The 26,356-nt window shown below is 53.6% G+C and overlaps 1 protein-coding gene across 1 annotated transcript in view; it reads right to left on the bottom strand.

Annotated features, from left to right (window-relative positions):
* ALX4 (ALX homeobox 4) overlaps positions 1-26,356 on the bottom strand; it is a 40,417-nt gene that overhangs the window by 4,862 nt on the left and 9,199 nt on the right. The window contains exon 2 of the mRNA XM_077767507.1: positions 3,917-4,227. Coding sequence (XP_077623633.1) covers positions 3,917-4,227 — 311 coding nt within the window. The remainder of the gene's footprint in view (positions 1-3,916; positions 4,228-26,356) is intronic.

The raw sequence follows: 26,356 nt of genomic DNA, 5'->3' as shown, positions 1-26,356 counted from the left end.
CAGGTGGGGGAGGTGGGGTTATCTGGGAGGACAGCAGAGCAGTGGGGGGGGAGCGGGGAGCACCGCGGAGATAGCGGAGTGGAGGAGGGCCAGGCCGGGGATTTACCGGAGGGTTAAAGACCAAGAGGAGAGGCCAGGCTGCGGGGCAGCGGCACTGCCCACCCCCTCCTCCGCGGCCTGCAGCCCCGGGCCCTGTTCTGGGCAAGGTGGGAGCCCTCGAGCTAAGTCAGCCTCTCGGGTCTGCTGCCTCCTCCATGCATCAGCTGGGTGGTGGCGCGCTGGCCTCGCAGGCCCTCCTCCCCACCCCCCACCCCCAGAGCTCACGGCGGAGGGCCTGGAGATTAGGTCCGTCTGTCCTTCCATTTCTGAGCCCTGGAGCCTGGAGCTCTAAGAACTCCCCACAGATGCTCTGTGCCTCAGGGCTCGGGGGCCCCAGCCTGTCTCCACAGGACAACCCTGAGGGGGAGAGGGGACCATGAGGTCCAGCCTCCCAGCCTGTGTGTCGCGCCCCAGGACCACCCCGCTCCTGGCCCACCCCGGCCCGGGCCTGCTCAGCACAGGCATCTCCCCAAGGAGCCAACCGTGTTGGCGGGGGCCTCGCTAACCGCAGCCCATCTGGGGCCAGGGCGGGGTGGCCCAGGGCGGGGAGGCCTCTGTCTTATTGTCTTCAGACACCAGCTGTGGAGATCGGAATCCCAGACAGCAGAGAGAGGCCCCCACAGCCCCCTGGAGCAAGGCCAAACCCCGAGCTTCTTCCCAGGAAAGGTCCATCTCGGAGCCCCCTGCCTCCTCCCTGTCCCCAACGCCACGCTGCGCCAGGCACCTGGCTTCCCCCCAGCTGAGTATGGGCCCAGAGCAAACTGGGTAGAGGCAGGCAGGGGGCTCCCGCGCCACTCCCCCCAAACCTGGGGGCACTGCCAGGCTCAATCCAGAGGTCTGACGCACATGAAGGTCCCACCCACCCTGCTGCTGCCTTCATACAAAGAAAAGTCTCAGAACAATAAGGCCCGTGTCCTGGCACAGCAAGCTAAACCAAAAGAAATACCGGGCTGGAACTCGGGAGTCCTGGATTCTGCCACTGAGTCACCTGATCACAAGTGGGCCTCCTCTTCCTTATTATCACACTTGAGGACCTTTCCAGATGATCCTTCCCAGCACTAACATTCCGTATTCCTACGATCCTCTCAGATGATAAGACACGCAACACTTAGGGGTTTCCCTTTCTGCCTTGACTGCCGGGAAGCTCAGGGTTGAAATTTGTGCTCCGTGGCAACTATGATTCTTAGCCTAGGTGTCTGACATAATTACCTTCCTATTTCATGACACTGTTCTTGTTCTTAGATGAAAATAATAAGTCATTCATTGTAAGCTGCCTCAACCGCGTTTTGGAAATAGGCATAAATTAATTGTGTGTGTGTGTGTGTGTGTGTGTGTGTGAGTGTGTGTGTGTGTACGCACACACATGTGCAGAGGGAACGCTCTAGTTTAGCTGTATCACAGTACCTGAAAAATGTTCTACGTGCCCCAGTGTCGCTTCCATGTTTTGTCCGAGAAGAGCCATCCTTCCTTCGATGCTAAGTGGATTCTAGTCCTGGGCGCTCCCATCCATTTGTTAGGAAGACACACATACTACCCCGAGGGCGAACTGGTCTATCCCACACCAACACGGCGTCTACAGGAATGTCGCCCTTCTCCACTGCCTCCTTCAGTTCCTTCCAATTCACCGGCGGAGCTGAAGCCAGATTCTGGGGTTCCTGTCCAGACTCTGAGGCATATGAGGTGGCTTATCCTGATTCAAATAAGATGGTGTGTGAAGGTTCTGGAATCACAGTAAAGCTTCCGCTGCCCGGCGTTCCTTCCTCAGCCATTCACCAGGCACCAGGCAGGAGCAAAAGGGGTGGCCCAACCCCTGGAACCTGTGGCTCAAAACCTGACTTTTCACCTCCGGTACACGCAGTTTCCGGATGGCTCCGGATGGCTACCTATTCATGGTAACTGCAGGTCCTTTTTTGCAATATCCATTTTCGACGAAAACATTTCTGGACTGTGCTAAGGATGCTCTGCCTGATTAAACAGAACGTGACTGAGACGGATGAACCTTTTACTGATGCCTTAGAAACGGTCTGGGGATTATTTTTGTGTATGGTGTGAGAAAATGATCTAGTTTCATTCTTCTGCATGTTGCTGTCNCGTATAGGAGGATTAGGAGGAACTTAACAGAGAACCGTGGGGGAGAAGAAGGGGGGAATTAGTGGGGGAGAGGGAGGGAGGCAAACCTTGAGAGACTCTTGAATGCTGAGAACAAACTGAGGGCTGATGGGGGTGGGGGGAGGAGAAGGGAGGTGATGGGCATGGAGGAGGGCACTTGTGGGGATGAGCACTGGGTGTTATATGGAAACCAACTTGACAATAAACTATTTGTAAAAAAAAAAATTAAAAAATAAAAAATAAAGAAACGCTCTGGGGAAGGTTCTTTGGTGAACTAATGCAGCAGGGGGCGCCCTTGGGGCCTGCTGAGGAGGGAAGGCTCTCTGTCCTGGCACCCGACCCACTTCTGAGCGGAGCCCGCCCCAGCTGAGCTGTCCTGCGTTAAAAAAAGAAAGAAAGAAAGAGAGAGAGAGAGAGAGAGAGAAAGAAAGAAAGAAAGAAAGAGAGAGAGAGAGAAAGAAAGAAAGAAAGAGAAAGAAAGAAAGAAAGAAAGAAAAAAAGAAAGAAAGAAAGAAAGAGAAAGAAAGAAAGAAAGAAAGAAAGAAAGAAAGAAAGAAGCCAGACTGTCAAGCTGTTGACTTCCCCAGCCCACTGGAGTGGGTGAAAAACAGCTGCCTGACGATACCTTATTTGCCATTTCTAACAGGCTCTGGGTTGGAAAAGCTGACGGAGCACAACATTTATGTGTGCGAAGCTGAAGCCTGAGTGTTAGTGCATGGATTTCGTCACCCATGTTTTGGGTCCTCGGAGGTTTTTACTTCCTCTCTGGTCTTGTTCTTGCTGTAACTTCATGCAAGGAGGGAGGACAGGAGGTCCACCCACCTACAAGTCTTTCTTTCTTGCCCTGGTTGCGCTGAGCTCGGCCTTCTCTAGGTGGCGGGGGTACAGTGATGAAAGAGCAGACAGTACCTGCCCTCAGGAAGCCACAGCAGAATGGGAGGAGACAAACGGATAGAACCGTTTAAGCCACCCGGCACGGTGCGCCAGACCTGGTTTGCTTGCGTTGCGTTGCGTTGTGTTGGTTGGGGATGACTTGGGCTGTATCGTATTGAGTGTGTGGGATTGGGTTACGGTGTGTTAGGTTGCGTTCTGTTGGGTAGTGTTGAGCCGTGCTGGGTTCTGCCGGGCGGGGGTGGGCTGGCCGTGTTGTTTGGGTCTGTTGGGTTGGTGCGGGATGGCGGTCGAGAGCTCCGCTTTCACCACGGTCGTCTGGGAGGCTTCACGGAGAAGGTACGCTGACTTGGGAGCTGAACGGCGGAGGAGAAGGCCGCCATCTTGGCAGAAAGGGCCGGCGGTTCTCTGCTTCTGCCTGCTGGAATGCCGTGGGGGTCTGCGGGTCTATCCCGTTTCCATCCTAAGAGACGGGCCTTCGAGAGCAGAGCCCAGTCATCTTCTCCTTTGCGAAAGGGCCTGGACGCTCACACCACCCAGAGCCCAGAGACCCAGCTAACCGGCTTCCTGCCCCTCCACTGAGGGCCCCCCTTATTCTGCCCCCCCTCCCACCAGAGCAAGAGGCCTGGTAGTCAGGTGGATAAAAGCAGCCTTGCTCCGGTCGAAGCAGGGGTGTGAGGGGCAGGTTCTCCTTGGACTGAGATAAAGAAAGCCTTGCTGCGGTTGAGGGACAGTCAGGCGGTCTCAGCTTTGGCCACCGGTCCGGGGGCAGGCCCTGCTCTCTCCACCCCAGCCCTCCCCAGGAGCCCTCACTGACCTGCACGCGGGCCTCGGTGAGGTCTGTCCTCATGGCCAGCTGCTCCCGTGCGTACACATCGGGGTAGTGGGTCTTCTGGAAGACTTTTTCCAGCTCCTCCAGCTGGTAGCTGGTGAAGGTGGTTCGGTTCCGCCGCTTCTTGCCCTTGTTGCTCTCTGAGTCGGCCTTATCCAGCGGGCTGGGGAGGTCGGCGCTGGCCCGGTCCTGGGTCCCCTTCACCCCAGCCTCCTTCACACCGAGGTAGCTGCTGTCCATCCCCACCGTGTCAGAGTCAGGCGGTAACTCTGGCTCGCCCAGGGAGCTCTCTTTGGCTGAGGGGGGAGGAAACAAAGTCAGAGACCAGTGGCTGAGCCAAGCAAGAGAAGAGGGAGGGCCAGGGAGAGCCATCCTCTGCCCTTCTTCCCTCTCAGAGTCACACTGGATGCGAGGTCAGGAGGCCTGGGTTCTAATCCTGGCTTGTCATTAACGTGCTGTGTGACCTTGGGCAAGTCCTTTCCCCCTCTGAGCCTCTTTGCCATCATCTCAGAATGGACTCCTTTCAGCACCAATGTAATATGACCAATCAAATTGGTCAGCCAATCTGATCTCCCGGATCTCTAATCCCCATCCCCCACTGACCCTGGGCTCTTCCTTCTAGAAGGATAGAAAGATACCCTTGCCAGAATTCTGCTTTGGGCATTGAGAGTGCTGACCGCAGTGCCTCAGACTCCCAGGGAAGGGAAAGCTCATGCGGCAGCTGTGTCTGGCCCCCGGGGCAGGGGCAGGGAGGAGGCTGGCATAGAGGCACACAGGAACGGCCCTCCTATCCTGGCCTGGTCCCGGGTGGGCTCGGCAGGAGCTGCGGAGACCCCTCCCCCCACCAGGAATCCAGCATGAGGGCACACCCCTGCCCTCCGCAGGTCCCACCTACTGTCCCCACGGGGGCCCGCCTGCTCCGGGCAAGTGCTGCATTTGCTGAGGACGCCGGGCAGACATCCGCACCCCCAGGATGCTGACGCGTGCGCCCCAGTAGATTTGCACTAAGGTCTCCGCCCGGGCCCACAGCCATCGCCAGCTGACAGAATGGGGCTCTGCTGGTTGATTCCCAGACGCCCAGAACCAGTAAGGACCAGTCTATCTACACAAGGATGAGGAAGGGAGGCCAGAGGGGGCAGGGGGCCAGGGGGTAGCTTGTCCACGTGCAAATGGCCCAGATAGCATCCTGGGTGGACATACTCAGGGCCAAGTTTAGAGCATGGGCTCTGGAGCCAGTGGAGGGTGCGAACCCCACACCAACCTCCCTCCTTCCGTGTGCTTCGGACAGTTCACTGAACGGCTTTGTGCCTCAGTTTCCCCCTCTACAAAATGGGGATGGAGATGCCCATGGGATCCTCCTCACGGGGTCGTGTGGGGTTAAGGTGGCCGACAGGCAAGGCCCTCAACACGGTGCCGGCGTGTGCAGGTTTCTGCCGGCGGTGTTCCCAGTTCTGCTATGGCAGCAGAGGACTCTGAGGCCTGAGAAGCCCTCGAAGCAGGCAGGCCCCGCCCCGGCGCATCTGAGTGCGGGCGCTGGCCTGGTGTCCGGAGAGCACGGGGAGCCCTCCTTCGGGAACGGGGCATGTCCAAGCCGTGGGCATGACGCGTCAGGACAGTGCCTCTAGCTCAGGTCCCCTGACTCCATCCACATCCTGGGGGCTAGGCGNCGGGCATCGCGCATGACACCCACGTGAGCTGGGCACCCGCACGCAGCCACGGCTTCAGTGACATTATGCAAACTGCAACTGGCAGGAGGGCCAAGGGCTTTCAGCAAAGATATTTATCTTCCTGGCAGACAAACAAGTTTTATGTTTTGGGTTTTTTTTGTTTTTTTTTTTAAGAGAAGAAACCCCACCCAGCCTCACCAAAAATAAACATCTCTGTTATGCAATTTCCTGGAGGCCAGACTTGGGGGGGGGCAGACCCTGCCCCTCCTGCCCCAGCACTGATCTCCAGGCCCCATCCCATGACCCCGCGACTCTTAGCGTGTCCTCTGGCATCCGGCCTGGGGTTGGGACCACCCCGCACAGCAAGAGGGGCCAGGCTGCACGGGGAAGCTCCGTGTCACAGAACCTGAGGGTTGCGGGGACCAGCCCAAATCCCTAGTTTTAACTGGGGGCGGGGGGGGGGGCCAAGGNCGGGGGGCCAATGCAGTGAGAAAGCAAGGGAGAGAGAGAGGGGGCAGGGAACGTGTGCTAACGAGTGAGCCTCTAGCTCACGGGTCAGTCCCCTATTCCCACCCCCTACCCTGTGGGCTTGGGGGCCTCCTCCCAGGGAGGGAGGGGGAGGGGCAGAGGAATGCAGGGAGCTCTCATCATCAAGGAGTCCTGCTCGCTCATCCTGGGGGCAGAAGGACCAGCGTCTGAGGCTGCGGAGGGACAGATGTGGCCTCAGAAAAGGCCCGTAGCGTTGACCTAGTTCTAGGCTTCACTGGTGGGGAGGCAGCAGAGAACGCCCAGTCTTCTACAGGGAGAAATAAGGGTCTAGTTTCTGGTACCTGCAGCCCCCCACTGAGCCCAAGCGAGTGGGGGAGAAATGAGGGGACAGCACCATGTGCACAAAGGCCACCAGGCCAAGAGTTGGGAGATCTGCTCTTGTTCCCAGCTCTACCACCATCTGCCCCGACCTCCAATGACTCCTCTCAGATCTCAGTCTCATCCACCAACAGGGGCGGCCGTGCCCTGTCTGGAGCAGGGGGGGGAGCAGGTAGGGGTGTGGCGCTGCCTCAGCCCAGTGGAGTATCCCCCCGCCTCAGTCACCATCGGGGCCCTCCCTTGGGATCTGAGAAGAGGGGACAGGGGAGAGGAGGCGTCTGTGTCAGGGCACGCTTCGGCCAACTGGAAAGGCCTAGACATGGACGGATTCTGGCAAATGGATGCTTCTGGCTGCTCAGAGAAGAGGGAAGCGAGCTGTCTAATCTCAGTCTTCACTCTTGATCATTTTGCTTTACGTCAGAGGCTGGGTCTCTAATTTAGATAGCAAAGAATGATTCCCCGAGGCTTGGTGGCCCAGCCAGCTGGTCAGAATGACAAGCCAAGGCTCCCTCAGGCACTCAGTCCACAGACCCCAGATGGGCTGTGGTGACAGGGAGCCCACTGCCGTGAGGACAGCTGGGCCGTTTGTCTGAGGTCCGGCACGTGTCTGTCCCCTAGATACCTGGCCCGTTGGTCCGGGCTCTAACTGTCCAGGGCCCCTCCCAGAGACAGCGGCCATACCTCCCGGGGTCTTCCGCCTCCGGGCTAAATAACTGTGGTTTCCACCACTCTTCCTTGGGTGGCCCCAGGTTTAACATGACTGCTTGAGACAGGTGGGCACCAGGCATGTGCTGGGTGATGGTGCTGGGCCCTGGGGCAAAGCCCGCAGACTGCTCTCCGACTAGACGATGCTGAGGAGCGAGGAGGTGAACCAGCTGGGTGGCCCAAGGCCAGCTCGCCCTGCAGCGCCCTCCGCTGACAGTCACTAAAAACAGAGGACCCGCTGCTCGTGCCGAATTACTCGACTATAGGTGACCCCGTTGTTCCTCTTCACCACACCTCCAGCCACCTGCCTGGAATGCCCTTCCTGCCAGCTGACCTCCAAGATCCCATTAAGCACCAGCTCCTCCAGGAAGTCCTCCCAGACTGCAACAACCATACAGACCCCTTTGTCCTCTGCTCAGCCTCTTGTGTTCAACTGCTTGTGTTCCTGACTAGTCTACAGCCAGGCCCTGAGTGTCCATTTCCTCCTGTAGAGCATCAGCTCCCCAAGAGTTGGGGCCTCACGTCACTGACCCTGGGCTTAGCCCAGGACGGGGCAGATGGCAGACACGCCGTGAGAAGCTGCTGAAGAATAAAGAACAATTTCTAACAACCAAACACTACCGAGCTCTCGCTCCGGCCGGCTACCTCCAAGTGCCTACTGTGTGCAGCTACATAGCCTCAAGGTACACGCAGGAAGTAGTCGTTTAACAAATAAATGGATCAATTCGTCCCTGCTAGACAGGAGGAGAGGTGGATAGGACACGTGAAAGAGACTTGCAATCACGAATGCCTCCCTGCACGGCTCACACAGCGGGGGAGATGAGATGGCGGAAGGGGAGAGGGGAGAAGACCCACACGGGCACTGAAGGCTGCCTCCACGCGGGGGCAAGGGGGGCGTCAAGGAAGCGGAAGGAGGAGCGAAGAGACGGGATTCGTGGGCGGAGCCCTAGGATGTAAACGTCCAGGAAACCCAGTCCAAGATCTTCTGGGAGTCAGCTCCGTGCCCACCGCGTTGCCCCACTGGGCGAAGGCCACTGGGAGACTCCGCGTGCCCTGCTTCTGGGCCAGCCTTCTTCCGGCCGACGGCGCTGGCGCTGCATNCCCCGGTCCAAGTCCCCTGCCTGCGGGTCTGGCTTCTCCCCTGCCCTCCCTTCCACACAGACTCTGGACTGGCGCCACGCAGACGCTCCTCCCGTGGCAGGGAGGCTCCTCGAGAGGGTTTTGTCCGCATCTCTGGGGTCCGAGACGATACAACCCTGATCTGCAGCTTCCCAGTGGAATGTCTTGATCTGGATGTAAACCCCAGACAACCCAAGGAATCAAGTAACGTGCACACATACGGTGACAGCAGTCAGTGCCTGCCCCACCAGGGGGATGAGAGCGATGGCGGCCATGAGGGTACCACGTGCCCTTCAAACAGTCCTCAGTACATATTTCCAGCGACCATGTCTCATGAAGTAGAAGCATTTCGTTCAAGCATATATTCTTTTTTTTTTTTTTTTAAGTTTATTTCTTTTGAGGGTGGTGGGGAAGGGGCAGAGAGAGAGGAGGGGAGAGAGAGAATCCCAAGCAGGCTCCACACCACCAGAGCCCCACGAACGGTGAGATCATGACCCGAGCTGAAGTCAATGGCTTCACTGAGCCACCCAGGTGCCCCCAAGGATATATTCTTAATCAGGAGCCACAGAAGACCCTCCAGCCTCTGCCTGAACTGAGGAATGCAAGAAATGCAAGAAATAGAAATTCTCAGGGGCGCCTGGGTGGCTCAGTCGGTTGAGCGTCCGACTTCAGCTCAGGTCATGGTCTCACGGTTTGTGGGTTCGAGCCCCGCATCAGGCTCTGTGCTAAAGGCTCGGAGCCTGGAGCCTGCTTCAGATTCTGTGTCTCCCTCCTTCTCTGCCCCTCCCCTACTTGTGCTCTGTCTCTGTCTCTCAAAAATGAATCAATGTAAAAAAAAAAAATTAAGAAATAGAAATTCTCTCTTCACTTCCTCACCCTCTGCTCGTTGCCCCCATTCAACCCAACGGCGTCGCTCTAGCCTCATCTACCCGTTTTTTGACATGAAAGCGCTTGGCAGACTCCCAAATCTCTCTAGGTGATTTCTTTTCATGCCAGGATTACAAGAGAGCGCACTTCTGAAACCGCTTGTGGGGGAGGAGAGGGAGGGGAGTGCCAGAGACCTCTGTGCGCATTCCTTCTGCATGCAGGGACGCGTCCCCTCCGGCCTGTGGCACAAGCCTGCCGCCGGGAATGGCGTGGGGAACATATGTGTCGTTGCCTGCGGACAGGTGTGTGGAGCGGGCGGGCTTGTGGGCTTGACTACCAGCCCACAAACGGGATGTGCTGCTGTGCGCGGGGATTCGTGCGGGTGACCGTCACTCGGCACAGTGGGCGGTGTGGACACGGGAGGGCCGTGTGTGTGTGTGTACTTCTGCACAGGCCCGTGCATATGGAGTGTAGGTCTAGGGGTCTGAGTAATTTTATCTTCCGTGGTTTCGATTACATCTATTTTTCCTCCAAACATCTGCTTTGTGGGGGACATGCCCCTCGCTCCGTGCTCGGGGGCGCTGGCCTCACACACCCTGTGGCAGAGTGCACAGCGCCGATGTAATCTCCTTAAACAAAACAGGCCGGCGTGAGGCCCTTTCATGCGACTTAAAGGGCACTGACTGAATCTACGGCTGTCCAAACAGTCGTGCGGGGGTAGGGGCGAAGGTTAAAGGTTAGCCATTGATCACATCCCCAGCCCACCTCACCTGCCACCGGACTCTGTCCTGAGCTCAGCCTGGCGGTCCCTGGTTTAGTTCCAGGCACAGTAAATAACGCCAGAGGGGCGGCAGTACCGGGTGCCGTTCCAGAACTCGCAGAGAGCCTGTATCTGTGCTCACCCCGGCTCCATGAGCTGCCCATCTGCAGGGGAGGGTGGGGGATGGAAGGTCAGGCGCTCGGGCCTGCCACCCACAGGTGACGCGGGCACCCCGGTCCATCAACACAAGCCCAGAGAATGCTCCTTGAAACAAAGAAAGTTCGAGAAACTAACCTGACCGCGGGAGGCTAAGGAGACCTGAGGACTAGATGTAGTGTCCTGGAGTGAGCAGGTGCTGGGACAGTAGAAGGACGTCAGGAAAAAAACTTGTGAAATCCAAATAAAGTGTGGGGTTTGGTTAACAGTGATGCAAAAAGAAAAAAAAAGTGGACAAAGCATCTAAATATGCGGGTCACCCAAGAAGACATGCAGGCTGCAAAGAGTGTGAAAACACTCTCGACATATTACCCACCACAGAAATGAAAGCGCAGCCACAATGAGATATCGCTACACACCTAGCGTAATGAGGGGCCAGAGACCTGGCGACACCGGTGATGACGAGGACGCCGAGCCACGGAATGTGTCCCACGTCGCCGGTGGAAACCAGTGCGGCAGCTACATAATTACATTCCCGCCCCCCTCCCGCATGGGACCCAGCCACACCACGGCAGACACTGACCCAGAAGACACGGAGACTCATTTTCAGGGGAAAAACACCAAACCTGCATGCAAATGTTTATAGCAGCTTCGGTCATAATCACCCCCAACTGGAAACAACCCAAATGTCCTTTAACAGACGACTGGATAAGTAAACGGGAACAGTCACACAACAGGATACGACTCAGAGATAAAGGGAATGAAGGGTTACAGAGACAAGTGCAGGAAAGACTCTCAAAAGCAGCATCAGGGTCGGTAAAAGAAGCCAGACTCAAAATCTGCATATGTATGACTCCACTTATTTATCATATGACACTCAGGGGAAGACAACAGGGTCAGGATGGAGAACAGATCATGCTTTGCTAGGGGCTGGGGAGGGGGAGGGCTTGACCATAAAGGGCTGGCGTGAGGAACTAGCCTGCACCTCAGTCGTCCTGGGGAGCACAGGATCCGCGCAGGAATGTGTTAAAATTCATAAAGCTATACGCCCCCAAATGTGAATTTTGCAGCGTATTATTTTTTAAGTGAGAGACATGTAAACTATAGGGAAAATACAAAACTGTGTTTAAACATACTAAAGAAAAACTAATAAAAAGTGTGTATTCAGACTTCAGACTTTTCTTTACCCAGAAATCCCACTTCCAGGAATGTATCCTAAAGAAATAATTATGGGTAAGCACAAAGAATTAGCTGGAGAGGAAGTTCATCATGGCATCGTTACACAGAAAAACCAAAAATAACCAATTTCTGGACAGTAATAGGAGATTGATTAAATAAAGGACGGTATTTCCATAAATAGAAGATCTTCCCTGATATCCTTTACTCTGCCAACTGGTCTTTTTGTATTGTTTTGTTTTGTTTTTTTGGCATTTAGCACACATTGCTATGTATTTATTTGGGACTTTTCTCTTTGTTTATTGTCTCTCTCTACCTTCCATAAAACAGGGAGTATATCTGAAGAGATTTCCTTTGTTTACCCTTGTCTAGTGTCTATTATTGTGGCTTGCATGCAGTAGGTATTCAATAAACATTTGATGAGCAAATGAATGAAATAGATAGTATTAAAAAATAGCATTTTAGTATCTGGAAAGATGTTTGAGTTGTAGTAAGTAAAGGTCATCTTTTAAAAAAAGTGGAGGAGGGATGGAGTATCTGTCTTTAGAAAATTCTAGAAGTTTCCAGAGCTGGGAATGCAGGTATACGGGTTGATTTTGTTTGCTTTTTTTTTTTTTTTGGTCTGAATAACTTTTTTTAAGTTTATTTATTTTGAGAGAGATGACGATCATGTGCATAGAGCAGGGGAGGGGCAGAGAGAGAGAGAGAGAGAATCCCAAGCAGGCTCCACACTGTCAGCGCAGAGCCCAACTCCAGGCTCAATCCCACAAACGTGAGGACATGACCTGAGCTGAAATCAAGAGTCGGATGCTTAACCGACTAAGCCACCCAGGCGCCCCTGAATTAAGTGTCTGTTTATTCTACCGTAAACAAGAATTGCTTTTATCATTTTCAAATGCTATTTGGAAGCAGCGATTAGATCCCAAATGATGCTTGCTTTGCTAGGGTGCTGGACTCTGCTGTGAGATTTTGGGAGATGAGCACACATCTTTGTGGTGCAGATCGGCCGCTGTCCTCACAGACGGCGACACTATGACTCTGACATACTGGAAGCTTCCGGACCACAGGCTTAAGTTCACCTCCTCACGGGTTTCTCTGCCTTCCTTCTCCCTGCTCTGTCCCGGCTCCCCTCCCTCGGCCCTCACACCGGCACCTGCTTATCTTCATAACTTCTGTGGTCTTTCTTCACACATCATTGTCTGTGTTCCATATGGAAAAAATGTTTAAATCAATAAGCTAAGTGAAGATAAGCCAAGAGAAGAAACCTATACACCCCCCGCCACATACACACACATGGACACAATTTTTCATAAACTTTTTTTAACCTAACACTATATTCTGTGCATCTTTCCATGCTAATCCATATTCTTCTACCACATCATTTTTTTTAAACTTTATTTATTTTGAAAGATAGAGGGAGCACGAACGGGGGTGGGGCAGAGAGAGAGAGAGGGAGAATTCTGAGCAGGCTCTGCACTCTGAGCACAGAGCCCGACGTGGCCCGACGTGGGGCTCAAGCTCACGGAACTGTGAGATCATGAACCTGCATCGTTAAAAAAATTTTTTTTAACTTTTTTTTTTGAGAGACACCGAATGAGAGCAGGAGAGGGGTTAGAGAGAGAGGGGGAGACACATAATCCAGAGCAGGCTCCAGGCTCTGAGCTGTCAGCACAGAGCCCAACACGGGGCTTGAACTCATGAACCGTGAGATCATGACCTGAGCCGAAGCTGGATGCTCAACTGACTAAGCCCCCCAGGCGCCCCTCCCATATCATTTTTAATGACTGTATATTATCCCATCACATGGACAAATTCTATTTAGTCAATCTCCTACTGCTGGGCACCCAGGCTTCTGATGGTCTGAAGCCACAAGAGGCCTGAAATGAACGTCTTTTTTGTTCAGTCCTCCACACATCATGGTGATTATGTCAGAAAAAGCTCTAGGGTGTAGAAAACCTGAATTAGACTGTATTCATAGCCAAGGTGTCTGACAAACATGACCAAACTTCTTTCCAAAGACGCGACAGTCTCCTCAGCAGCTAGAGCGCCCCTTGCTTCAGGGTGAGTGCCAGTCATAGTGTTTGAAAAATCTTTGCCAGTTTTGGGGGCGCCTGGGTGGCTCAGTGAGTTCGAGTCCCTCATCGGGCTCTGAGTGCAGAATCTGCTTGGGATTCTGTCTCTCCTTCTCTCTGCCCCTCCCCTGCTTGTGTGGACATGTGCGCTCTCGCTCTCTCTCTCTCTCTCTCAAAATAAGGAAATAAACTTAAAAAAAATCGATGCCCGTGAGATAAATGGAAGTGACATCCTGTTTGAACTCACATTTTCTATTACTAGTGAAATTAAATTTTTTATTTGTTAGATTCCTTCTTTTGTGAATTGCTTCTACTAGAGTTCCAAGGTTCGGTGCAAGGGGGACCCCTTCTCCCTCCCCGACCCCTGGGCTGGGCTTGCCTCTTGAACACTGAGTTCTCTGCTTTCACATACTTGTGCAGACGACAACCCCCTCCCTCTACTCGAGTGTGAGCAGTTCAGAGCAGGGCCTCCCTGATGCCCTGCTGGGTCCTGAGCCGGGCCTGGGCTCCTTCTGCCTTGGACACGTCTGTCTGTCCTCCTGAGGGTGACCAAGGTTACCGGTAGCAAACACTGCCGTGCGGATGGGGCGGCGGCAGCAGGGGGGTGGGCCCTAACACCCACCCAGCGCGGGCCAGGGCGTGAAGGTGGCCCTGCTGCTGTGGCCCTGCACAAACCTTTTGGCTTCTCTGTTTCCTCAGTTCAACGAGTATTGGCCGGATCCCTGCTGGGCAGTGGGGAAGGGGTTTCCATGGGAAGCCACAACTGAGGAGGCCTCAACAGACCCTGGGACACGACGCTCAACCACAGGGCGGGTTCCCTGGCCCCTGCCTGCTTGAAGGTTCTAGAGCCCCACTCCTAGCTGGCCTGGATCGAGGCTGCAGTTGCTCATCTCGCCACTAGGAGGCACTGCCGTCTTAATTAAGTTCCTCAGGGCGGAGGGTGGGCCCCAGGGCCCCAGGCCTTGACCAGGTTTCTAGAAGTTTGTTTGAAGGCCCAGACCCCACCTGGGAGGGTGCGCCACACAAGCAGTTACTCAGCCCTACTATGTGCCCGCCACTGTCCTAGAACTGCAAGGGACACGGAGGTGGAGGAGGCGGGTCCCGGGCCCTGCCCGCAGAGCTCATTCCTCCCTCAGTTCCGGGGGCTTCCACATTCTTGACTGATTTCAACCCCCTCAAAACCCCCACATGGTGGCTCTCCTGAACACCCTCACTCCACAGATGGGCAAACTGAGGCTCAGAGAGAAAGGACTCATTGAATGTCACCAGCAACTGAGTGGCAGTCCCGACCTGAGATCTTTTACTCCCCACAGTTGTGGGGAGACCCTGGGGAATCCCCGATCCTCCAGCTGCTTGCAAATGAGCGGGACAAACACCCCCCCCCCCATCCCCGTATTTCCCCCTGGTTGGCCTTCTGTGGTGCCAACTCCTTGGTGGCTTCTCCTTTCGGGGGCGGGGGCATCAGCGGAGGCAGGGGCTGCGGCCCCTCCACCTCTGCTCCCCTCAGACACGAGCTCTNGGTTTCTTTTTCTGGACCAGAGGACAGAGGGAGCGTCCCAGAGCCAAGGAAGGAAGAGAAACTAGCGCGGTGCTCTCAATGAAACCCAGCAACTGTGGACATCTGTCCCCCCTCCGCGGTGGCGCAGGAACTGTGTGAAACACCCCCAGAGACCGAGGCCGGCGGGAGCACGTGACTTGTCGGAGAACGGGCAAGGGGTCGGAGGCAGAGCTAAGGTTTGAACCCCCAGCCTGGGGCATTCTGCGGGCGCCGTCCTAAGGCGGAGGCCGTGTGTGGGGCTGGGAGGGGGCAGCCCAAGAGCAAGGCCGGGAGTCCCAGCAAGCGGGCTCCCCTCCGACGCCTCGGCAGCAGCCCCCGTGCCCCGCCTTCAGTGCCAGCCCCGACAGAACCCCATCAAACATCCGGGACCCAAAACGGGGACCGATGACTTTTCTCGGGACCTCATTCCTGGGGTCTCCTCCATCCCCAGCTCACAACCCCCTAATTCTTCCCTGTTCTCTCCCTGGCACCGTGTCTTGGTTTTGCGTCCATTCTGTGCCGAATAGTGAAGGATTTAGAGGAAGGAGGTCCGTGTGTGCAAGTCACCCGTCAGCGGTGCAGAAGGAAACGACACGTATACGTGTGCCTGCATATTAAGCCGGTACGTGCGCGGACGCAGGGAGCCTGCAAGAGACACTGAGAGGAACACAAAGATGGTTAAGACGTGAACTGGGGACTTGGTGCAATGGGGATCCCGGAAGTCTTCGTATCTGCTTGTGACCTGCCTCTAAGTTTGAAACTACGCCCAAGTGAAAAGTTTTATAGGGCGCCCGGGTGGCTCCGTCGGGTGAGCATCCGACTTTGGCTCAAGTCACGATCTCGCGGTTTGTGGGTTCAAGCCCCACATGCGCTCTGTGCTGACACTCAGAGCCTGGAGCCTGCTTCGGATTCTGTGTCTCCCTCTCTCTCAGCCTCTCCCCTGCTCGTGCTCTCTCTCAAAAATAAATAAATGTTAATACATACATACGTACATAATTTACGAGCCTTGCTTCCCCAGCCTTTTGAAAACCTTCACCTGTGCAGAAGCGACTGGTGACCCAATCGGAGCACGTGATGCTTCCAGCAGCACTTCTAAGATGTACTTTTTTTTTTTAATGTTTTATTTATTTCTGAGAGAGAGAATGACAGCATGAGCAGGGGAGGGTCAGAGAGAGAGGGAGACAGAATGTGAAGCAGGCTCCAGGCTCTGCACTAGCTGTTAGCACAGAGCCTGACGCGGGGCTCGAACCCACGAACTGTGAGATCATGATCTGAGCCGAAGTTAGACGCCCAACTGACTGAGCCACCCAGGCGCCCCAGATGTACTTTATTTTTTGAGGCCATTATAACTTCAGCTTTCTTACAACGAGTTTGAGTGAGAGAAGTTTCTCTTTATCCAAAAAAAAAAAAAAAAAAAAAAAAAACCAGGAATGACAGGAAAGCCACGAAAAAGAGCTAAAACATGGGGTCAAGTCATTGTCCACGGCAGGTGACTGGGTGAGCAAACTGTGGTCTATCCATACAACAGAGTATTCTTCCGCCTTAAGTCAGAAGGAAGTTCGGACCTATGCAACCGCATGGATGAGGCTTGAGGACATGTCAATAACTGAAATAAGCCAGTCACAAGGAGGCTCCACTCATATGAGGTTCCTAGAGTGGTCAAGTTCACACAGACAGAAAGTAGATGGTGGCTGCCAGGGGCCGGGAGGGGGATGGGAAGTTAGCGGCTAATGGGTATGGAATTTCGGTTTTACAAGATGAGAAGAATTCTAGAGATGGATGTGGTGAGGATTGCACAACCTTAGTAATATATTTAACACCACTGAACAACGCACTGAAAAATAGATGTGCAATATGCTTCCATTAAAAAACAGTTAAGATGGTAAATTTTATGTGATGTATTTTTTTTATCACAATAAAAAAAAATTGGAAAAAGAGAAGAAAGCCCATAGCCAGTGTCCCTTGGGACCTTTGTCTTGGCTTCAGCCCACTCTATCCAGGGTAGGTCCCTTCCAGCTCCCAGGCTACACCGCCAAATTATTTTCCGTGTTCTCCTGGTACCGCGTCTGGGTTTGCATCTGCTCACAGCCTTGGTCCTTGGTTCACTCAGGTGTCCGTTCATCAAGCGCTTCCCCTTGGTCATGGCCTCATGAAGGGGACAGACAGTGGTCAACTCTCCCGGGGCTTCCAGGGCAAGAGCACTGTGTCCCAGGCGCACGGGGTCCACCATGAGGAGCCATCAGTTGTGGCTGAAAAAGTCAGGGGCGTCTTCATTGACAGCATGGTCTTGAACTGAGTTACTGAAAACCAAAGAAGTCTTGGCAAGACTTTATGGTAAAGCAGGACACCTACAGCTCTCCAGACTATGCAGGTCCTAATTTCCCAGGAGCAGCCTTGGACAGGGGCCTCCCACCAGGGCCGGCGACAGTAAGGAAAACAATCACAGAATCCCTTGAGCAGTGCTGACCCATCCACTATCTCATCCGATTCCCCAAATCCCCAGGAGCCTGGCGTTGTCATTCCCATTTTACAGATAAAGAAACTGAGGTCCTGAGATGTTTAATAACTGGCTCAAGGTCGCACAGCTGGGGGGCTGCAGTGGAGCTGGGATTGGACCCCAGATGGCCCAGCTCCAAGCCCTGTGTCCGGCCTAGTGCCTCTCACAGTGATGTGTCGTCTTTCTTATACACACAGGCTTTTGGAGGGAGTGAAGGCTTCATCTTGTCACCAAAAGACACGACGGAGGCAGAGGAGCAATTCCCATCTCAGAGGCGTGATCTAAACTGAGTTTTAGCTCAGTTTAAAAAGCCCCGCTTAGGATGAAAACATTTGAACATCACCTCCTGATATTTACTAGGGCGGGGTGGGGGTCGTGACCTCTGTCAGATCTCACACCCCCCTGTTAGCCGCTCCTCAAGGAGACTGGAGGTCCCTCACCTCCTGCCTTCCAGGCCCGGCCCAGGTCTCACCCCCCACGCTCTGCCTCCCACAGCTGGGGGTCCCGGCACCTGGAAGGTGAAAGGGGTGCTGGCCTGGGCTGGCTCTGCTGCCGGAGAAGCAGGAGCCTCCCAAACCGGCCCCTCACCCCTGCACCCCAGAGCTCCCGGGCCACACTAGGCCACCCCCTACCCCACAGGAAGGATACAGAGGTCCCGAGGGATCACACACTTGTCAGTAGAAGACCTCTGTCTCCTGATTTCAAGTGGTTTTTCTGCCCATTTCCCGCTCTGCCTCCACCAAACCATACGGCCTTGGGCTTGTCCCTAAGCCCCTCCCACAGAGTCCTCTGAGCCTCTACTCCTCCTCTGTAACTGGGAGAAAGCCCGAGTCCCCAGCCACCCCAACGAGGCACTATAATAGCACTTTCAGACCCAAGGCAGGCAAGACAGAGAAGCTTAAGTCCTGCACCAGGCAAAATGAAATGAATGGGAAATCTTTGGGGTAGGACAGACTTGATTTCCAGTTCTGTCACTTATTTGCTTGCTTCATTCATTCATTCATTCATTCATTCATTCAGCAACATTTCTGGGGCACCAGCCAAATGCAGGCAAAGTTTCAGGTGGTGGAAATACAAAGCCCAATAAAATCCCCTTCCTTCAAAAGGCCGAACTTCATGAGGGAGGCAGTGATCACGGTGCAGGTGCTGGACAGAGCAGGGGCATGGAGGCCAGGCTACGTGGAGGGTGATGTTTTAGGGGCAAATCCAGATCTCTCTGCAGGAGGGGCTTTGAGGCAACAATCCCATTGGAGGGGTGTGTTGAAGTTATGCTTAGCTACTTTACATAAGATATGGAAACGTCGGTTTCCTCTATCAAAGAAATGGAGAGAGTCTAAGGAAGATTACTGAGGAGGCTCCCAAGCCACTGTCACTGAAGGGTGTGACTTAGCTTCTGTGTGTCTTAGTTTCCTCATCTGTAAAGTGGGGCTGAGAATGTCCACGTCTCAGAATGTTTGTGAGTTTTCAAGGATGCAGTGTGCAAACATGCACTTCCCTGCCTGATACGCAGCATGCCCCCATCACCGGGAGCCCTCCTGGATAAACGAATGCGGTTATTTTTTGGGGTCAAGTTGGGCCAAGGCAGCTGCAAGAGTAAGGCAAAGTCACTCAACCTTCCAATCGGGGGCCCATTTCCCACATATATTACACTTGAAACCACTGTCAAAATGAGATGTTACATTTATTTTGTTACATAGTTACTTAACCCTTTAGTGTGTTGTAAAGAAAGGGCCCTTCCATTAAATATGTGTTGGCCTAAGTTACGTTTCACCTGGAAGGCATAGCCATGACTTGAGAACTGTAATTTCAATCACAGCACTGATGGCAGCGTAATTCACAAAGCGGCTGACAACGTTCCGGTCTGCTGTGAACTCCTTCTAGAATCCCCGCTCCCACAAATGCCCTTGATGACATCTGGACAGCTTGCTTATGCAGGCACCTCAATGTTTAACTGCTCAAGAATTTCTCAGTGGGAACATCCAGTGCCTTCTGCCCATTATACCATCTGAAAGGCATGAGGGGTGGGCAGTGGCAAGAGAGGCCATTCCAGAAATGTACCGCTGCTGCTGTCACAGAGAAACTAACCCCGCGGATTCAAGGCCAGATGGGGCTCTTTCTGCCTAATGAGCCCCAGGCTGGTATCGCTCACCTCCCCCCTGTGGATTCCCTGCCACTCCTTTGCTGGAGCTCCCAGAAGAGCCCCTAGTAATTAAACTGCTCATCAGCCTCGGCCATCAGACAGTGCTCTTTTCACAGGCAGGGGAGACATCGACGCGCTCCATTATGCACACTGCAGCCCAACTGAATACCTGTTGCCCTGAAATGAATCTTGTTAAATAATGGAATTATGAGCCTGCAGAAGGCCCACTTAGGCCTGGAGAAAATTTCCTTCTTTCACCCAAATCAAGAGTTTTCTTTCTCCAAATGTGTTTATTCAAACCTAAAGAATCATTTATAAGCTGAAAAAGCAAAATTTTTCTCCCCTTGGATGAGAAAGGAAAACTAATGGCTGAATTTTTTTTTAAATGTGTATTTATTTTTGAGAGAGAGACTGAGAGACACAGAGAGAGAGAGAATCCAAAGCAGGATCCAGGCTCCGAGCTGTCAGCACAGAGCCCAACACAGGGCTCAAACTCATAGACCGCTGAGATCATAACCCGAGCCAAAGTCAGATGCTTAATGGACTGAGCCCCCCAGGCACCCCGAATGGCTGAACTAATTGTAAGGCTGCCAGTTACAATTTTCTGAGATTGATAAAGACGGAGAAGACTATTCAATCTTAGCCTTAAAAAAAAAAATTCCACCTTTATAACTGGCTAAGTTTCCAAAATTTCTAGAACGTACTTATATCTATGCTCTTCATTAGAGTTTCCGTCTAAATGGTTGACATTTGGCAAGACAGGTTCTAAGTGTTTTGCCCGTCACATGTAAGTGTGTAAGTATAAATAATCCTCAATATTCCAAGATCTACGTGTTGGGTGAAAATGGTTCTTTCATTGACTTTTGCTCAACTGGACTAAAAAAAACATTCAAATAAGTCTCTGCGTGAAAATGTAGGGTGTGCGCACCTTCTACCAAGGAAACCTTAATCTGCAGAGGATGTGTGACAAGTTCATCTCTTTTCAACCTGTTACTACTTCTCAGGAGAACGAAGCATCCCATAAAACAGTGAGAATGTACTTTGTGTAACACAAAACTGACTTCTGTGGATCTTTGCCAAGAGGCTGAGTCCCGTAGGGCTCATTAGGTAAAGCAAGGGTCAGGAACATGCCTTCAGGAAGGAAGCCCAGCCCTCACTGACCATCCACCTGCCTTGGCTCAGGAGACTTTTCCCCCTAAAGNAGAGAGAGAGAGAGAGAGAATCCCAAGTAGAGAATCTCTGTGCTATCAGTGTGAAGCCCGATTCCAGGCTTGAACCCATGAACCCTGAGATCATGACCTGAGCCGAAACCAAGAGTCAATGCTTAACCGACTAAACCACCCAGGCGCCCCAGGAAACTCTTCTCCTCAACCCCAGTGCAGTCCCTGACGCTAAGCAAACGAGGAGGCCCATCCACCTGCGGTCAGTTAGCATGAGTTTGCAGGGGGCAGGGTTTGGTTGGCTCCTCCTTCCTCACCGATGGAGCTGCACCCAACACACAGCCAGGGCTGGGATGGCCTGGTTGTGAGGAGGGAAATGAGGCCTGGGCAGTCAGGGTCTGTGGTCATCACTGCAGGGGTGAGGGGAAGACAGCGTGCTGTATGCTGAACCCCCCCCCCCAAACAGGCACACCCCACTCCACAACTTCCTGAGCCCTCCCACATGCTTGATGGTGTCTCAGGGGCACACAGACAGTGAGGTCACCAAGGCGACGAGCACTAGCTTTAAGGGCAGAAGAGTGGAGAAGATCAAGGCCCTTTGGCTCAGTTCAAGGCGAGCCACTTGGGCACCTGGCCCTCTCTGGGTCCCACTTTCCTGATCTGTAAATTGGGAGGATTAATACCTCCTGAGAGGCTTCAGGGAAAGATCTCAGTGCAGGCCTGGCCCCTGGGCGACACCCGCCATCACTCCCTTGACGGTGCGGAGCGGGAGCCGCTCTGACAGGCCACCAGCTGACATCCTCCGCCCCCAGCGCTGAACCCAGGCGGAAATGAGCACAATGCAAACCCCGCCCTCGGGGACCTCAGGACCAATGAGCACAGAGAACAGACTTCTGGGAGGGGAAAAGAGGAAGTTATACCCCAGTTCTTGATTCCTGGGTACAAGACGCCGCAGCCTCGGGAGACACGGGCTGGAGGTTCTGAGGGGCCCGGGGGTGCCCTCCTTCTCCCTCCTTGACCCTCCCTGCCCCCCTGCTAAGGCAGCCAGCCAGCCTCCACCCCTTTCATCAGTCATCCATATGGTAAAAGCTTGTGTCAACCACCAGTTTAGATTCAGTACTAATCTATTCACTTTCCAATCTGATGTATCCAAGTCAACTACACCTGCCCACCGAAGTTTCTGACCAGCCTGATCGTCAGGGTTCCAGCAAAATCCTATCAATAATAGCAGTTAATACTGACTGAGTACTTACTCCATTCCAAGAACTGTTCTTTACCTATATTATCTTATTTCATTCTCACAGTATTCCCAAAAGGTTGATAGTATTCTTAACCTCACTTTACTGAGAAGGAACGTTGAGGCAAAGAGGTCGACCACTTTGTGCTAGTCCCTCAGCTGTTCAGGCTGACATCTGTTTCCACGTCTTGATATACCAGCCTCCCCAAACCAAAGGCATCTCAAGCTTCATGCTGCCAGTGAACCCAATTGTGGGCTGAACACAGTGTGCACAAGACCCCAAGAGTACTAGAGAGTGTGCCTGTCTCTCGTCTTCAGGCACCCAGGGAGGAGACCAGGCTCAAGCAGGCCCCTGTTTCATCAAGCAGGGGACTTCGAGGTGAGAGGTTGACATTCTCATGTATTTGAGTTGGTGACTGGGCTCACAAGGGAGCCCCTCCACCAGCAGTGACCGCCACTGCTCTGCAGCCCCCTCCTCTCTGGTCACTATGGGGGCCACAGAATCGCTTCTGGAGCCTCGACCCCAGGCTATGGTGTTCACTGGACAGTTCTTAGGATGGCTGGGGTAGAAAGGACATGGGGTGGCAAGTACCTCTCATAGGAATCGAGGAGAAAATATTCAAGATACAGGACCAAGAGCGTGAAGCTGGTTTAGGGTGGATGGGGGCTTCCCTCCTGAAGCTCCCACCTCGTCCATGGGGAGGGGGCTCTGGGATCATCTTACTGAAATGAAGGTGTCCTAGATTTGGGCCTCTCAGGAGTGGTCCCAATGGTGCGTGGACCCTAAGAGCACATGGGAATTTTCTCAAAGGCCATGTCCTCACAAGAAGGAGGGTCAGTTGACATACTTGGAACTCCTAAATAGCCAGGGGCCTAGCCAGAGACCAAGGTCACCAATGGCTCTGTCCTCTGCCCCTTCTTACCAGCTCTGGTTCCTGGAAGATAAATGTGTCCCTGAGCCGGATCTCTTTGGTGGGTTAGTCATCAGCTTGGAGCCAAAGGGATGGGCAGGATGACTTTTGAGGTTCCCTATATTCTGGGATTCTGGACTTCACCTCAGAAGGCCGTGGCAGGGACAGACAGACAAACCGATAGAACAGAATAGAGAATCAACAAATTAACTCTTAAATATGTGACCAATTGATTTTCAACAAAGGTGACAACATCATTCAGCAAAGAAAGGGCGATCTTTTCAACAAATGGCCCTGGGCAAACTGGAATCTAAATGCGAAGGAAACAAGAGCTGGGTCCTTACTCCAAATGCACCTCAACCTAAGAGCGAAAACGATAAAGTTCTCAGAAGAAAACACAGGGAGACAATCTTCATGACATGTGAGTTAACGATGACTTTGGATGCGACTTCAGAAGCCCAAGCAACAAAAGAAGAAATTGATAAACTGTATTTCATCCAAATTAAAATCTTCTGTGCGTCAAAAGGACACTATCCGGACAGTGAGAGACAGCCCACAGAATGAGAGAAAATATCTGCAAATCATATATCGGAGGAGGGATTATTATCCAGAATATATCAAGAGCCCCTGCAGAACAACAGCATAAAAACAAGCAACCCAGTCCAAAATATGGGGAACAGACTTGCATACACAATTCTCCAAAGAAGATGTTCAACTGGCCAGACATAAAAGGAAAGATACAGTAATGACCTCACTTCCATGAGGCACCCAGAGTAAGAAAATGTATACAGACAGAAAGTAAAACGGATGTTTCCAGGGGTGCGGTGGAGAGGGAGATGGGGAGTCACTTACTGCTTAATGGAGGTGTCTGGGGTGAGAAGTTCTGGAAACAAACGGTGGTGATGGTGACACACCATGATGGAGGTACTAACTGTCCCTGAATGGTTCCCTTAGTTAAAATGGTAAATGCTACGTTACATTTTACCACAATAAAATATCACCCCTACTTTCCATCTGAGTCACACAAGGAATGCTCAGCGTGGGATCCTGGCCTCTCACCGTGTCACTCAGAGTCCAGATCCTTCAGCAGAGCGCGAACAGTGCTCTTGGCTTTGCCTCTGCTCTTCCTCAGGCCCCATTGCGCCTGGCCCCAGTGCGTCCCCTGCACGCCACACACTTGCTCCTGCCCAGACACTGCAGATATCTTCCTGACCCAAAGCCCTTGTGCAGTGCTGCTTTCTGAGTCAACGCTGCCGTTTCTGGCTCCTTCTGCGTGAACTCCTCTTCAGCCTCCAAAGTCTGTACCCACAAAGCTCCAGGCCATTTGCACTCTCCTTGGGGACTCTCACTTCTGCACATCCAGCTCCCTGACGTCAGGGATCAACTCGCTCACTGCCAAATGCCCCACGGCCTTCTCACAGCAATGCTCACGGTGCTTACGCAGCACGCCCTCTCTGAAGACGGGGGAGGGAGCCTTTCCATCAGAGTCCCCTCTGCCTCTCTGTCCACATCATCCCCCACAGCATCTGGCATGTGGCACCCTGTCATGGCCGCCTCCCCGAGTGCTAACTACATCCCGGGCCCAGGTCTAAATGTTTCAGCCTGAGCTGCGAGCTCAGGATGGCACCCTTGCCAGAAGAGGGCTGTGTCCTCTGTGTGTGTGTGTGTGTGTGTGTGTGTGTGTGTGTGTGTGTGTTTGCAGAACCCCAGGGGGCTAGTGCACAGTAGATGGGGTACCAGGCGGGCACATCCACAGCCCTCGGGTGCCCCTGGCCAGGCAGGCAGCAGGAAAGGACAAGGGGTCCAGAATGGGGCAGGCGGGGGGTGGACCTAGCAGTCACTGCAGGAAATGGGGACAGCTGGGGAGAAGAGCAGGGTGGGGAGGGAGGTTCCCCAGATCCCTAGGGCCAGCCTGGGTGCAGCAGCTGGACCCCGCCTGCGGCCCCTGAGATGACAGCCAAGGGGGAACAGTGGGGGCAAAAGGCTGTTCTTCTAGGTGTGGATCCGAGAGGACTCAAGGCTCCTATAAAACAGGGCCCCCAAGACCTCTCTGCCCCCACACCCCACACGCCTCCGGGATCCCTGTGGGGGAATGAACTATTTTCCACCAGGGTGCAAGAGAACTAGATGTGGGGTCTCGTCCCAGGCCTGGATTCAAAGGAAGGAGGAAAGAAGAGAGAATAGAAAGATTTTTAGTGATCCTAGCATGTTCACATCCCGTTTCATTCAATGATTCATTCATTCATTCGTTCGTTTGTTCACTCATTCACTCACTCATTCATTCATTTGTCTGTCAACAAACATTCATTGAGCACCTACTGTGTATACCAAGCCCTGATTCTTGCATACCAAGCTCTCGGGAAAACAGTGCACAGCAATGCAGGCAAATAAGGCAAGTATTTCCCCATCGCTGGTCCCACACGTGGCCCTCAGCTCCACCCTATCCTGGCCAGAGGTTCCGAGGCATGTTCCCGGGGCCTCTGGAAACTCCCCCTCATACTAGTATGAGGCACCTGTGTCCTGCCTGCCCCCCAACCCCCGTTCTCCCCGCAGCTCAGCAGGACGCTTGAACAGGTGAAGGAGCCTTGCCCAAGGTCACAGAGTCAGGTCTAGAGCTCTGACCTGCCAGACACCAAGCCCAGCCTGGACCTCTCCACCCACTGGATTCCCAGATGCTGAGAAGGGAGGAGCTCTTTGGCAGTCGTGTTTGTAAAACCCAGTCTTCCAATCTCACAGCATCAGAGTGGCCTCAAGTCTAACTAGGATCAACCCACAAAAGAACACCCTTCAGGTTCTCAGGGCCTTTGCTCATCAAGAACTTGGCCCTCTGTCTTCCCAGCAGTCCCACCTCGGGCAAATTAGTCAACCTCTATGAGTCCGTCTTCGTCGGCAAAGTAGGGACGGCAGTAGAATCTATCTCATGGCGCTGCGACTTGGGATTCAATGAACTCGCACACAGGATTCGGCACATTGCCTGCTGCACGGGCAGGCATGCTCAGGAAATGCGGGCTGTCCCCTGGCATCGGCAGCACAGAGGCTTTGCCTTGCCAGCTCAAACCCCCTTTTGCCTCACCCCCCATCAGACTCACTTTGTCACTGTCCCTGTCCTGCAGATGGGAAAACTAAGGCAGAGAGCGAGGCCAGGCATGCCAGATTTGCCCCCGTGGTGGCCTGGACTAACCTTCAGCTCCCAGAGGGGCCTCTCCATACAAGGAATGTGGAGGAGCGGTGGGGCCCGAGACCTCCTGAGGATCCCGGGGAGGCAGGGCATCCACCTCTCTCCCAGCACCTCTCTCCCAGGCCTGGAATAGCACAGAACCCGGGGGCTGCAGAAATCACCGAGGGCCATACAGGGGCTTTACAGACGGGAGACCGAGGCCCCGAATGGGGACCTGCGCAGGGGATCTGTGCACATGCTGTCTTCCCGGCTCCTTCTTGGCAGTGCGGGTGCAGAGTTGTCTCGGCACTGAGCTGGGGCGGATAGAAACCCATGCAGATGGCTGGCTGGGCTACAGACCTGGCAGGGAGATCTCTGGAGGCTGGGGGTGGTGGGG

This window comes from Crocuta crocuta, unplaced genomic scaffold (assembly GCF_008692635.1).
Source record: "Crocuta crocuta isolate KB4526 unplaced genomic scaffold, BGI_CrCroc_1.0 scaffold330, whole genome shotgun sequence".
In the NCBI taxonomy this organism is placed as follows: Eukaryota; Metazoa; Chordata; class Mammalia; order Carnivora; family Hyaenidae; genus Crocuta; species Crocuta crocuta.
The sequence above is the reverse complement of the archived record's forward strand: the minus strand, read 5'-3'. Positions and strand labels throughout refer to the sequence as shown.